Source organism: Meleagris gallopavo, chromosome 1 (genome assembly GCF_905368555.1).
Source record: "Meleagris gallopavo chromosome 1, MGAL_WU_HG_1.1, whole genome shotgun sequence".
NCBI classification, from domain to species: Eukaryota; Metazoa; Chordata; class Aves; order Galliformes; family Phasianidae; genus Meleagris; species Meleagris gallopavo.
This window is the reverse complement of record NC_139404.1, coordinates 47,575,101-47,588,784: the sequence shown is the minus strand read 5'-3', so window position 1 is coordinate 47,588,784 and position 13,684 is coordinate 47,575,101. Positions and strand designations below refer to the sequence as shown.

The 13,684-nt window shown below is 43.8% G+C and overlaps 1 protein-coding gene across 3 annotated transcripts; it reads left to right on the top strand.

The window, feature by feature from the left end:
• Positions 1–5,108: 5,108 nt before the first annotated feature.
• LOC146545294 (uncharacterized) lies at positions 5,109–12,609 on the top strand. 3 transcript variants are annotated; one of them, XM_085224784.1, is made up of 6 exons: positions 5,109–5,261; positions 5,599–5,749; positions 7,968–8,065; positions 10,145–10,282; positions 10,688–10,817; positions 11,340–12,609. In XM_085224784.1, the coding sequence occupies exons 4-6, from the start codon at positions 10,180–10,182 to the stop codon at positions 11,560–11,562; spliced, it is 456 nt and encodes a 151-aa protein (XP_085080910.1). In that variant the 5' UTR covers positions 5,109–5,261; positions 5,599–5,749; positions 7,968–8,065; positions 10,145–10,179; the 3' UTR covers positions 11,563–12,609. The 3 variants fall into 3 exon arrangements, with proteins under 3 accessions (XP_085080910.1, XP_085080901.1, XP_085080906.1); XM_085224775.1 differs by lacking the exon at positions 5,599–5,749 and having other exon boundaries at positions 5,128–5,561; XM_085224780.1 differs by lacking the exon at positions 5,599–5,749 and having other exon boundaries at positions 5,128–5,561; positions 7,899–8,065.
• The last annotated feature ends 1,075 nt before the right edge of the window (positions 12,610–13,684 follow it).

Sequence of the window (13,684 nt, the reverse complement as noted above, 5' to 3'; positions counted from 1 at the left end):
GGGCGACCCGCGCTCCCGGCGCAACCGAGTGCCGACCTCGTCTGCAGCGCACAGGCCGCACGCTCCCACCGAAACCGGAGCTCCTCAGGCTCAGCCGCCATTCCTTCCCCACATGTTCCTTTACAAGGGCGGGAATGATGGGAGGCCTGGTTCAGCCTGTGAGCTGTGATCAAGCACTGCCCAGGTTTGCACGTCTTGTACAGCACGCCCAGCACAGACAGATACAGCAGTACGCTTGTAGGCCTATGATTCACGCAGAAAGAGACACTGCTCTACTTATTTTTGGTATAAATATGTGCCTTCATTTATGAGAACTTGCAAGAAATCTTGATTTGGTTTTATTCTGCAGTTTATAACTACAGTACAAAAGCCTACCAGGGTGTTTTCCAATGCTCTTTTCCATCTTACCACAATCTCCCTTTCCCGCAATGGGGAAGTTGAGCAAGGAGAGTTTTGTGGTTTCCCCAAAGCCACAGAGCCCCACCTTCCTGATTCCCAGCCCCATGCACGTCCGACACCAGAGAGAAGAGTCTGAGTAGCTAGTACTGCATCTACTGCTGCAGTTCTCTTCCCAATCCCTCAAATGACGTCCTTGCCCTTTTCCTCTGTAACTCTTCAAACGTTCATAGCAAGCAGGGAGCGGAAGAGAGACACCAAGTGGCCTAACTGTTGAAGGGAATTGGTTGATTTTTTTTCAGATTGGAACTGGAAAGAGAGAAACAGCTCCCAATCCAAAATCTTTTAGTACCACTAGGAGTGTTTCCATTGATCAGGCCTCGGATCAGGACTTTCCTCAGAAGCTGCACATGAAGGAGCCATCAGAGTTATTCTTTTTCCTTTCTTTCTAGGTCATTCTGAGTACAAAGTCCTGTTCCTTATTGCCATTTTTCCTCCTCCACTTTTTGATTTAGGAGCAGTGGTGATCCCGTAACTATGTCAATATTTACAAGAGAGATCCTGGATGCTTTTCAAGTCTCACTTAGCAAATCTTGTGATACAGAGGGACAAGAGCTATCCTGCAGGGTTCTTTCTAAGAAAAAGCTTCTGGCATTAATTAGACCTGGGAGCAAGGACGGAGTGGAAAACAGCCAGAACTGTGAACTGGAAAATCTGATGTCCTCATTTGTGGTCTTCTAACACCAGGCACACACACATATACTACAAGAGACTGTGGTTTATGCTCACGTGTTTATGGGACAGCATAACCCACTTTTAAATGCATGCATCCCCACAAAAATGGCTCTTCTCCAATTCCTGAGATCTCCGTGAGGCTAAAGGATAGCAAGGGCAAGTGATCTATGGTGAAAACGGATGCTTTTGAGGTTATGTATGGCTGAGCAAAGTGTTCAAAAGTTTAATAATATGCAAAGCATGAAAAATGAAGTTTTGCTTATTTACATTGCAAATGGAAGCTGATTTGCATTTAAATTGGACCTGTCAAGTGTACTAATATCAATCAAATAGCTGTGAAAATAAAACTGAAGTTACAAATAAATCATTCATTTGTGTGAATGCTGCTTTTACATGAATTGTTATTTACTTTTTTTTTTGAATCAATTTGAAGATGTAAGATGTTGAAAAAATGAAATACTGGGACCCTGGGTTGCAATGTGGTTGTTTAGAAAAGTGTTACAAGCCAAAGAGCATGGAAACACATACTCTGAAGCCCCTCATCTGTGTTATGCTTGTGCAAGTCTTAACTTCAGCTTCAGCCACTGGACCAGCCTACAGTGAGCATCCCACAAGTGAGGAATACTGACCTTTTTGTGCAGTGATTTCCCTTGTACAGCTGCAGCTCACTTTGTGAAGGGTGGGACAAATAAATGGTGGAAGAGGTTTGAGTTGGGTTGCAGCACTGCCTTGTTTCTCGCCAACCTTTTGCCAGAAATTTCAGCCTTCTCCAGCCTGCCTGCACATAAACATAGAACCATAGAATCATTAAGGTTGGAAAAAACCTCCAAGATCACCAAGACCAACCGATCCCCACCATGCCCTCTACCTGTGTCCCTCAGTGCCACATCCACATCCACCACCTCCCTGGGCAGCCTGTTCCAATGAAGCACCACCATTCTTTCTGAGAAGAAATTGTTCCTAACATCCAACCTGAACCTCCCCTGGTTCAACTTGATGGCACTATCTCTTACCCTAAAATGCTAAAAATGCCGAATTCTACATGTAGGATGGGACAGCCCTGGATATATTTACAGATATTTAGGCTCTCCTCTCAAACGTAGTGTTTGAGTATGAGTGGCTGTATAGAGCTCCCTGATTCTGAAAGGGCCCACTAAAACTGCTGTTGAAAATGCTCCAACTAAAGCAGGTCACTCTGGGAGAGCTGCATGATGAAATGATTGTGCATGCAATTTCGCTGTAAGACTTGAGGGGTATACACCTCCCAGTGAGCTGTTAAGGCTCTGCTGTCATGTCTGCACCTGGCTGCAGGAAGACAGTGTTTGAAGCCACAGCGTCACAAACTGCAAGGCCAGGTTGTTCTGGTTCACAACATGGAATCTGGCACAGTTACATGATCAGACTAGGTTCACAGTGGTTCTGTGTTTGCACAGTTCTGGTTCATTAGCTGGCCTTGGCGATAATTACTGTTTCTCTCTGTCAAGCTGCCTTATGTGCAGGCTGCCAGATGCTGGCCTGTACATCCCTGCTGATCCTGCCTTCTGCTTCCAAGATGAGCTGCCTTAAGCATGGCTCCTCAAAGGTAACCATTTTTTTCCCTCTTTGCAGCTGGTAGCTGCACATCATGCACACTGAAAAGTGGTAAAGTTACTGGCAGTTTGTAGCAAAGTCAGCCTTTCTGCTGCTCTGCTGGGCCTCTCTCTTTCCCACAGAAGAGTGTGGAGGTTGCTGGGGCTCACAGCAGAAGAACCATAAGTGGTTGGTGAACTTCAGAGCAGGGAAACTGATGTTCAAGGAGTCTATGCTGATCTCACCTCTGGTCTGGTGACCCCACAGAACATGCGTGCAGGTTCTCATGTGAGGAAAAGTGTGGTTGTCGGCAGCCCCATGTGCCAACCTGTATCTTTGCACTTCTGTGTGTGCTAATACTCTTGCCTGCTTTTCTTGTCCTGCCCTTCTCCTTTGTATTGTTGACTATGGCTATGTGGGCAGACCCAGGAACACTGTCCTTGTTACTCCAGAGCCTGGCTGAGTCTCTCCAAGACAGAGAACTCACATGTGAGCAGATACTGCAACAAATAGGAAATGTCTGTTCAAACAACAAATTAAAATGTAATCAAGCACTAAGAGCTAACAGGAAGAAACAATAAGAGTAAGTCAAAACAGCAAAAGTGATACCATTCCTAGCAGGTACAAAGCACTCTATGTTTTCTGCTACCTATAGCAAGAGCATTTCAGGGAAGTTTTAGCAGTGCACAGTTTTTGATGAGCTCAGGCAGTCAAACCTGGGAAGGGAAGGGAAGGAGGAAGGGAAGGGAAGGAAGGGAAGGGAAGGGAAGGGAAGGGAAGGAAGGAGGAGAGGGAGGGAAGGGAAGGGAAGGGAAGGGAAGGGAGAAAGGAGGAAGGAGGGGAGGGGAGGGGAGGGAGGGGAGGGGAGGGGAGGGGAGGGGAGGGGAGGGGAGGGGAGGGGAGGGGAAGGGAAAAGGAAACGGTGAGTTTCTCGTTGTTTGATTGTACTAATGAAATTCCTGATCTCTGCCTAGCTCAGTACAGAAGTGGCAAATGGGTGCTGGTGTCCCTGTCTGAGCTGGCCAGTTCTCCTCATTCACACTTCTGGAAATGTGGATGGTAGCAAGCAGGAGGGAGAGAAGGAAAGTACTGCAGCCCCCTCATGTTCTTTACCCCCAGTAATCCCAAGAACTGCACAAAGACAGTCTGCTGCCAGCACAAGTCTGGGATGTTGAGCACAACCCTTCACCAGCACAGTCTGGACTTGGGGTGCCTCAGAGTGCCCTGCTGTGTTCATCTGGATATCCCAGCAGGCTCATTCAGGGCTCGTCTGTGTCCTATTGTCCCCGCATGATGAGACTGCATTTGCCCAGTGTTAAACAGGGAACAGCTGGAGACAGATGATTGGGTTATTTGCTTGTTGCCTGGACGTTTTGTTTGCTTGCTTGAAGCCTGACAAAACAACCTTCCAGTTCTTCCGGAGGCTGGTTTGTGTTAAGCCTGTGTATTGTGTGCTGCTTTTGAAAACTGGCGTTTTATAACTCTGCAACTGAGTGTCATACTGCTTCAGCATGGCTCTGTAATAGGGCAGTGTTCTCGGAAATTTCCCTGCCATGAAGCCAGTGGGACTGAGGCAGGCAAGAGCAGCCTGAATTGTTAGTGTCCAGTGTCAGAGAAATAGGTAGCCCTCGTGGTGGACCTCTTCCATGAGTTGGGCTGGCAAAGCACTGGCTGATGTTTATAGATATACTCAGGAGGAGCCCACTCAGTTTCCCTGCCCATTACCTCCTCACCTTGGGTGAACCAGCACTGCCCTGCTGCAACCTCAATGCTGAGTCCATTCCAGCTGGGGATCTGGCTCTTACTGTAACTTGCACACAGACTCTTGCTCCGTTATTTCTGGACTTGGGTTTTTATTCTGAATGGCTGGACAATCCTTTGCCCTGTGGAAAAGGACCTTTTTTTTTTCACTACTTAGCACAGACATTTTGGCCACAGACAGCAGAGTTTTAAATCAGAATAGCCTGGTCAGGAAGCAGAGAGGGTGTTGTTGCCAACTGATACTGGATAAGTAATATAAGGAAGAATGCAGATTTGGCCACTGCACTTGCAAGCAGTGCCGTAGGTCTAGTCATGAGCCTAGATGTACAGGAACTGTGTTGCTCAGGGCCACAGCGGCTGCACATCCTCAAATCACTGAAAAATGTCAATGTGACACAGAAGAGATCAGATCTGAGGCCTCACCTCCTGCTTCCTAAAAATCATCCTTTTAATACCTTGCATTTCTTTGGAAATCACTTTGTCTAGTGCTGACCAGACCTGAGCCTGTTAGCCTTGGCAGGCACACACCCGGAGGAGGAGGAGCAGGGAAAAAAATAATAACCCTGCTGTCGATTCATCCCTCCTTGTTTATTCCACCAGAAATAGATTTGGCAGTGCACATTGGGAGTGAATAATCAGCAGGGAATTAATTGGCATGCTTGCTAAGAGGCAGGAACAACATGGTGAACTAATTCGTGGCTGGATGGCTGGAGGGTTCAAGCAGCCAGAGAAGAAGCGCATAGTGGAAAGTGTGACTAGGAGAAGGCAGATAGCTGTGCTGGAAGGGCTGAGCACTGCCTGTAAGAACCAGCAGCAAAGAGAGATAGGGGTATCCTCATGGGCAGGGCTGCTTTCAAAGGGGCTCCATGCTCCTTCCCTTCCCACGAGGCTACCATGCGTGGTGGGATGGCCAGCCTGAAGGAGTGGGAGGGAGGGGCAGGAGAGGTGCAGCTGGAGCAGGCTGTGGGAATGCAAAGAACAGGGAAATGACGAGTACGTCACTCAGTGCAAGCTGAAATGCAGAGGGGGTGGTAAGAAGAGGAGCAAGCAGGCAGAGGTTTGGAAATCTCATTCCGGAAGGACTGTCCTCAAGACTGCAGGTAATGCCTGTATGCCCTTCTCTGCCTTCTTTTCCAGGAGTGCTTGCTTTCTTCCTGAGGAGGATATGACCCCATGCGCCTAGAAAAGAGCTTGTTGGGTTGAAGGACTCAGGAGAGGAGAGAATGTGTGCAGAGTGGTGTAGACCTGGAGGCTGGAGGATTGCTACCTACATTTCCAGAGAACAGAGGTGGGAGAAAGAATGAGCAGATCCTTTGAGGCAGACAGACAGACAGACAGACAGACATGGAGAGTGCCAGAATTGTATTTGCCTATCCAGGGAGAGAGAGGAAATTTCTTAGGAGGGAGCTCTTAGTGAAGATGGAGATGAGGCACATCCTGAAAAGGCAGGTACACTTGGAGAAGAGGCAGAAAATGTATATTATCTCCTCAAAATGTACTTGACCGATGTCATGATATACAACAGATGTGTATTCTGCACCTGGATTTGGGTGCTCTGATCTCATGGAACATTCAGGTAGAAAATGAGCAGTGTAACTCTTAACTATATGCAAAAGCACTACTGTTACTCTGGTGTTTTGTCAAACTTGAAAACATAAAGGTATTGTTATGGCTGAGTAACCCAAAGAGGCATCTGAATGTGTACCAACGTACAGCATTTAACTCACATGCATCTAAACCGAGGGATTCTTCATAAGGGCTTTTGTAACAGGTGATATTCCAGATGTATCAGAGCAGCTGGGTTAACATTGTTGGCTCTGATTTTTAAATTGCTTTTGGCATTTTTCTTGAAGTTTCCACCATTACATAATACCGCAGCCATATGCTAATGTTGATATTACCCCATTCTTTTGCTTGGAGAGCTAACAAATGCCATCCGCTTTATAGGGAGGACTTGCGCCTGCTTTATTTTGAACTTACAGACTTGGCAGCTCTCTCCTCTACAAAGCTCAAAGTCTTTTCAGAATCTTAGCTTGGGAGCTCTAGCAGAACTGGTATTAACTGAGATACTGTGTGCAGCTACTAAATGTTTTTTTTTATGTGTAACTGTTTCGTTTATAGCGCCGGAAACTTCTTTGATTTTATACATAAAACAGAAAATTTCAGTGCTGTGTGTGTAAGTAACATGACCTTAAAATATCCTTAAAGTATTCTATATGGAAATAAAGACAGAAAAATTCTAGTAGCCTCCAAAACATCCTTATTCTATCTCAAGATTCTTTACAAAATTGAGAGTCTTACACTTACTTTGTTGTTTAAATGTCCATTACTATTATTGGGGATAGAAGTTATATTTTATGCATTTATGACTTACCTGAGAACAAGCTCCCTGATTCACTTAGAAATATATTTTATTTCTCTGCAAATACCCCCAAATCCAGTATCACTCTTCAGCTTTAGTTTGAAAGGAGCTTGAAAGGAACTTGGGAAAATTATGAGAGTAGAACAGGTCTCAAATGGAAACCACAAAGCTAATTCACTGGCAGCCCAATATTACAGCAAAAAATCCTTCATTTTATGTATCACCACAGTGACTGCTAGCTCTAATCAACAGCCCTCACCTCAAAGCAAGCATGTGCTTATCTAACACAATGGATGCTCACATATGGCATCAGGACAGCGTATGTTCAGAGCATCTAGAAGTGCAGGCAAAGGTTTCAATCCTCCTTGCTGCACAAGGGCAGGCGAGCTCTGAGCCACTCTGCAACATCTCACATGTCTGAGGCAGGGATAGCATGTATTCCAAAAGGAAGCCGTGTTTGGCAACAGGAGAGCATAACCTGGATGATTCCCCAGCATCCTAGCAGCCAGCAGAGCCCATGGGCAGTAGGGAACTCAAGCCATTGCCTGCTTTCCCCTCTGTGCCGAAACCTGGGGTGGCTACCAATGAAATCTCAGTGCTCTGTCATTGTTCTCTGCTGTGTGCTTACTGGAAATGGAGTATAGCAGTCAGAGACAGAAGGGGTGAGTGACACTGGGGCACAGGGATGGGTGCTCAGATTCTGGCAGTACTCCTTTGGTCTGGGACAGGGATTCAGGCTTGGATCCTGGCTGTGCTGTGCTCAGGGTATTTGGCTTGTGAAGTTTTTCTATCATGTTGGAGTGAGGCACTGAGAGATGAAAAGAAAAAAATATTGTGTGATAATGTGATGAATGTGTCTGTCTTCATTGCTTTCACATGAAGACAGTGAATCACCGCGCTTACCCCGCTCCAAGGACAGAATATGATGTAATTTTCTGTCAGAAAACATGCCATATTACTGTAATTAGTAGTAGCAGTAACAAGGCTACTACCTCATTGTTATTCTCTAGACTTAGAAAAGAGCTTTCATCCAAAAATATGTGAGTGTTTGTGAATCTGCTTTCTACCCTGACAGTATTTTCCAGTGCAACGCTGTGACAGTTTTGAAGACATACTTAGGCTTGGCATCTGGTTCCTATTACAGATGACCCTGCAGACTTTTTCTGCTAGAAACCTTCCTAGCAAATATTCAATTGCCTTCTACAGTTCCACCTAAGAGAGAGAAGACAGCTTGATTTTTGTGTAAGTATCTGAGATATGGAAATTTGTTTCAAAATGCTTACAACCTGATGTTTATCCTGATATCAAATTACAGCAGGCACTCAGAAACGTGGTAACAAAGCTACAAATAAACTGGTCCCTGAGGGGCTCTGCAAACAGAGCATGTCGGTCTTGTGATCCATTTGGATGCTTGATGCTTTGAAAAGTTTGAGGTCAAGTCGGCTGGACTTTCAGTACTAGATACAGGTGGAACTCATCACAATCCTGCTTTTATTAAATACAAAATGATCAAAGTATTCCAGCCCTAGGGCATTGAAACAGATGGTATGTGGAAAGGGTAAGGAGTGGCCAGTCTCTTCAGGATGTCTTAAAATGAGCTGGAAGGCCACACTGTCTCCTTGTTGTTGGCAGCATTTTAAAATCGTTTGCAATTAAAGACATTGTTGTCTAATGAATCCTTTCCCATCAGGGAAGATTAAAAAGGGATGTGCAGCGCATAGTCATCAAAAGAAAAAGGAAGGAAAAAAAAAAGTCCGAAGGCTTGAGTATTTATCTGGAAGACTGGAGAGGCAGAGGTTGAGGTGTCAGTGCAGATAGTTTCAAAAACGTCCATAGAGACTGTTTCTTTATGTGCCTCAAAGACATCATCAAACTTTCTTAGAGATCTGCATTCTGCCAGCTCACTCTGGGTCAGCTGGGGGAGGAAGAAAAGGTGTGTGTATGTGTGAGATAGGAAGAAGGCAATTTATTTTTTTTTCCTTTAAATGAACACCACAATTAGAAGAAGAATACTGAATGCAAAGTATATCCTGACAGGTGGAAAGTAATATTTTTAGAATAGCAAGACATTTTCCATCAGTATGTCTATATTCATACTACTGTATTTGAATATGTGGAAAAATAAATGCAGTTTCAATTAAGATACACAAGTGATTAAATGTAAGAACAGCGCAAAGTAAAAGGATTTATTTATGTTCTGCTTTATTTGGTACAGCTCCCAATAGGTTTTGAGGTGGCTGAATTCTTCCCAGATGGTTAGAAAATGAGGGTTATCTGATGGTAAAAAAGCAATTTGATGTCCTCATATTTTGCAGCAAGGTCTTAGGCTTTTGATGCATGTATACAAACAGGGGAATAATTTGAGTTTTCTGAATGTGCCTGCTTCTCACACAAGCTTTCCATCACTGTGACTACAGATGACTGAAATCATCACTAAAACTCATGAAGTTGGCAATGCACATTTTCTGTTTGCTGTGTGCAATATGTATATAACTGATATTTCCAGCCAGTTTCTACCAGAACAGCTGACTGTGACATAAAAAAAAAAAAAAAAAATGGATATCGAATTCAACACTGAAGGCTTGCATACTCAAGACAGAGTAACAAATTAGCAGGACAAGAAGCTGCGGAAAGACTAACCTATTCCCTTGCATTCAGAGATAGTACATGTCCAGGAGGGCCTATAGGCTAGAGTTGACTTCCATGTGCTTTGGAATGATGGTGAACTTGAAAGATAAGGAACAGACCCCCCCAGGTCTACCAGAGCAAAGGAGAGACAGCATGTGGCTTTGTTTTTTTAGGTGTTTGTTTGGTTGTATTTTGTCTCTGAGACCCCATCACAGGGCATCGTCTCAGTTATGCTACTGGGTTGTGAACAAGGTCATAGAGAACAACTCCCTATTCTTGCCCGTATTAAATCCTTGATGAATTGCTTTGCTAGTTTGTGCCTTGCTTTCTCTAACTGTAAAGCGGGGATGTAACTATTTCTGCGTCTCTTAGTGCCTCCCATCGACATTCACATAACATTTATAGCAAGTAAGTGCTAGGTGCTATCCTAGCATAGCTACATACCAAGTGAAGCTACTTTCCTGGCTGCTGCCCACTGAGGAAGCGTCTCCAATAGCTTGAAAAAAAGTAAGGTGCTTTGTGCCCTTGAAAAAAAGTCCCTCGCTTCTGTAGACGCCATGCTGAGCAGCTTGAAAAATATTTCAAAGCAATACATTACCAGAGAGAAATTTGGTGTTCAGGTCGCAAATGGGAGACAGAGACAGAGAGGAAAGAGAGAAATAAAGCAGCTAGCAAGATTTTCTGTCTCCACAGAGCAGGGGAAAGTCAAGGTCCTACGAACCACCATCATGGTGACTCTTCCTCTCTTCCTCTTCTTCATCCTCTTGCCCTGCAGTAAATCACAGGAGGACTTTCTGGACCACAGTCTGAAATGGGACTACAGAGAAGGCGGTAAGAGGTGGTGGTGGGTCAACATGGGAGGTATTTGCTAACTCAGGGCTGAAGATTTGCATATATTGTCCTTGGAGTGGGACACATACTGCTCATTCATGAGTGTTCTTTCTTGATTCCTGGGTAGCTACTGAGATTTTTGGAGAAAAATGATTTTAGAAATAGTCCGCTGGAGCATCCAGTGACAGCAGAAAACTCTGGCAACAGAAGGCAGAGAAATATGTTGTGAGGGAGAGTTTTTTAATGCTTTTTAATTTAGATCCTCCATATGTTTAATATTTGGCATTTCACTGCAACTCACTGTTGAGGTGAAGGGGAGGGGAATTAAACTTAGATTATTGGCTCATATTTTCTTGTTCTGTCAAACTTATTTTCCTCTTTTCCATGGCCATGCTGCTAACCTAGCTGACAAAGTCAACATAGGAGGCATTAACAGCATTACTCAAACACTTGAGAAATGGGGAAACAGCATCTTCTGGCAAATGAAACACATCCTGCTAAACAACCCAGAGTCTTTGCTGCCGGAGATCTCCAGGTAATTCCCTTCATCTGGAAGCAAGATTTTGACTTCCCCTGGCTGTCCTGCCTCAACCAGGATTAATCTTCCTTAACTTTCAAGTTGTTCAGGTGTAGAGAGATGAATCCCACTGTTGGTATTTGTTATGCTGGCAGCTCTGGGCACCCTAGTAAACTGACTAACCTGATCACACTTTATTGGGAAATATTCTCAATTGCAATGACAGTAAGAACTACTCTGAATAACATTTACTCTGCCCTCAGCTCCTCAATCCTGTGAGAACAGGCTGGAAAAATGAATTGTGTTACAGATCAACTAATGGACTTGGCCATTGTGCAGGGAGAAGAAGTTGGTCTGTTAATGGACCAGCACTATGGTTTTGGAAGTGCTGAAGTTTTGGAAGCATCTTTTAACTAATTGCTTGCAGCTCTTTCAGCATGAAGGGCCCTCCCTTCTTCAAGAAACACAAGGCCTGGCAATTTATTTTGCACGTTCAAGAATAGTCCTCAGAGTTACTCTTCTGTATTACTTTCTCTGCAGTCTCCGCCCTGTTTCTGCGGCTGTGGAGAATCTTGTGAGGGAAGTCCAGGCAATACGGAAAAGGCTAGAAGAACTGAATGAAAGGCTCAATGTCATCAACAAAGCTGTCCTTCCCATCCGAATTAACGCTCTGCAGAGCCAGAGGCGTGGAAATACTCAGCTGCGGAGACTCCCAACGCATAGGAGAAGGTTGCCTGCGCACAGGAGACTTCAGAGGAATTAGCTCTCTACCAGCAAAAAAAAGGAAAACCTTTATTTTTTGCACCTGCTTAAACCTTTCTCAATGGGACACTGCTAAACAAAATAAACTAAAGCACATACAAGATGATTTTACTGAGGAGACAAGAACTTCTGCATGTTGTTGTTTTATTTCAAGCCTAGGTCAGTAGGTCAAATCCTACTCTGGTTCTCAGTGATGGTTGTTTTGTGTCCTATGCAAAATAAGTTGAGAAACTTGGTCTACTTGAGTGTGAATACCTTTAGGTTATGCTGTCATTCCTTCTTCTTACCAGGGTAAGCTCTTTTTTAAAAAGTTCAGCTGAATTTCTCTGTCCTATTTTCACAGCACTCTGTCAGAAACAGCTGGGGAATTCAATCTTCAAAAGTGCTGAATGCCGGATGAATGCAGGAAGATAGATTAGGGCTTTGTACTTCCAGCTGGGTAAGGAGGGGGAGAGAAAGTTATGTTTTAAAATATAGCCTTAACCTATTCTCCACCAATGCAAAGAATGCCCCATTCACATGTTCAGAGAGTGGGTAGAGTTGGATAACCTTGGACTATGTGTATGGTTTCAAGAGTGATGATATGTCAGATTCTTGGGACCAAAGCTACCTACCTTCTTCAGTGAGCTTTCTTTTGGCTCCCTGCAGATGGGCACCAAAAACATTATGCAATAGATATGCCCATAACTTCCAACACTGTGAACGGCAACACAGTGACTTCTGCCAAGACCCTTTGAAAACAGGCGATGTTTCTACAAAACAATTTTGGTACCTAGTGTTATAAGCAGATGTCAACAAAGATTTTCCAAAATAGCTTAGGAAACAGCTTAGTCCCAGAAATCACCTGTAATTCAATTGGTGTCTTGCTGGTAACACAGCTGATGTTTTATTCACAGAGTATCCTTTCCATATTCAAACATCAACCTCCATATCCTTCAGCACAATTAAGATCTGTAGAAAAAAAAAAGAACTACATACTCCCAAAGCTTAGATATACATAGTATACTTTGCTTTCAGCTTGTCTTTGCTTTCCTGGTAAGAAACAGTAACACCCCCCCCCCCCACACACAAAAAAAAAACCCAAAACAAACAAACAAACAAACAAACAAAAAAAAAAACGATGCAAAAATCAAGTTATGAACTGAACAGAGGAAAGAGTGGGCTTACTCTTCAGATCTCTAAAGGTAAATCTAATACAGAGATTTCCATCCAGCACTATAGCTAATGGCATGCCTGCAATCTGTTGAAACGTAGGTATAAAGACCAGAGAGAAAAATAAACCATTTTTTAAACACTTTATGAGAATAAAAATAAGGAATGGATTATGTCTAAATGGTTGTGGGGTAATCTGGTCAGACAGTTGTTTTTCAGACACATTCGTTATAAACAGTTAGTACGCAGACTAGGTTTTTAAGTTCTTCCAATACCTGAGCATATGGAAAGTAGATCAGTGACACTTCAATACCATCAAGAGGGAAAGTGGAGCATCTAGTTTTATGTGACATCCTTCAAGATGGACTAAAAGTAACACAGGAAGATTGTGGCTGGGATCTAGGAGTTGAGTAGGGAGTGGGGGAGAGGGATGAGATGCATGAAACAGTCTGGTAAATATTTCCCATGTACAAATTCTCCAGTTGTTGTAAACTTAATTGGACTGCCACAGCTTCCCGAATATGATGGATAGCGGCTTAGCAACTTCATCTTCCAGTTCCCTCAGAAGCCATGGATATATCTCATCAGTTGTTCAATTGCAGCTTCCTTAGGTGATCTTGAACCTGATCTTCTCATATAGTGGTGGTTGTTCATTCTCCAAGTCCATACCTTTGCCTTCTGTGTCTTGGGCAGCATGGCTAGAGCATTTGTTGGTGAAGACTGAGGAAAAAAGTTACTAAGTAACTCAGCCTTCTCCATGTCTGAAGTAATGAGGTCTCCCATTTCCTTCCAAAAAGGGACCACATTTTCCCTAATCTTCCTTTTGTCACCAACATACCTACAGAAGCTTTTCATTTTGTCTTAGATGTCCCTGCCCAGATCTAATTCTATGAGGGTTTTAGCTTTCCTAATCTGATCCCTCATTGCTTGGATAATTTCTTAGCATTCCTCCCAGGCTACCTGTTGTTGCT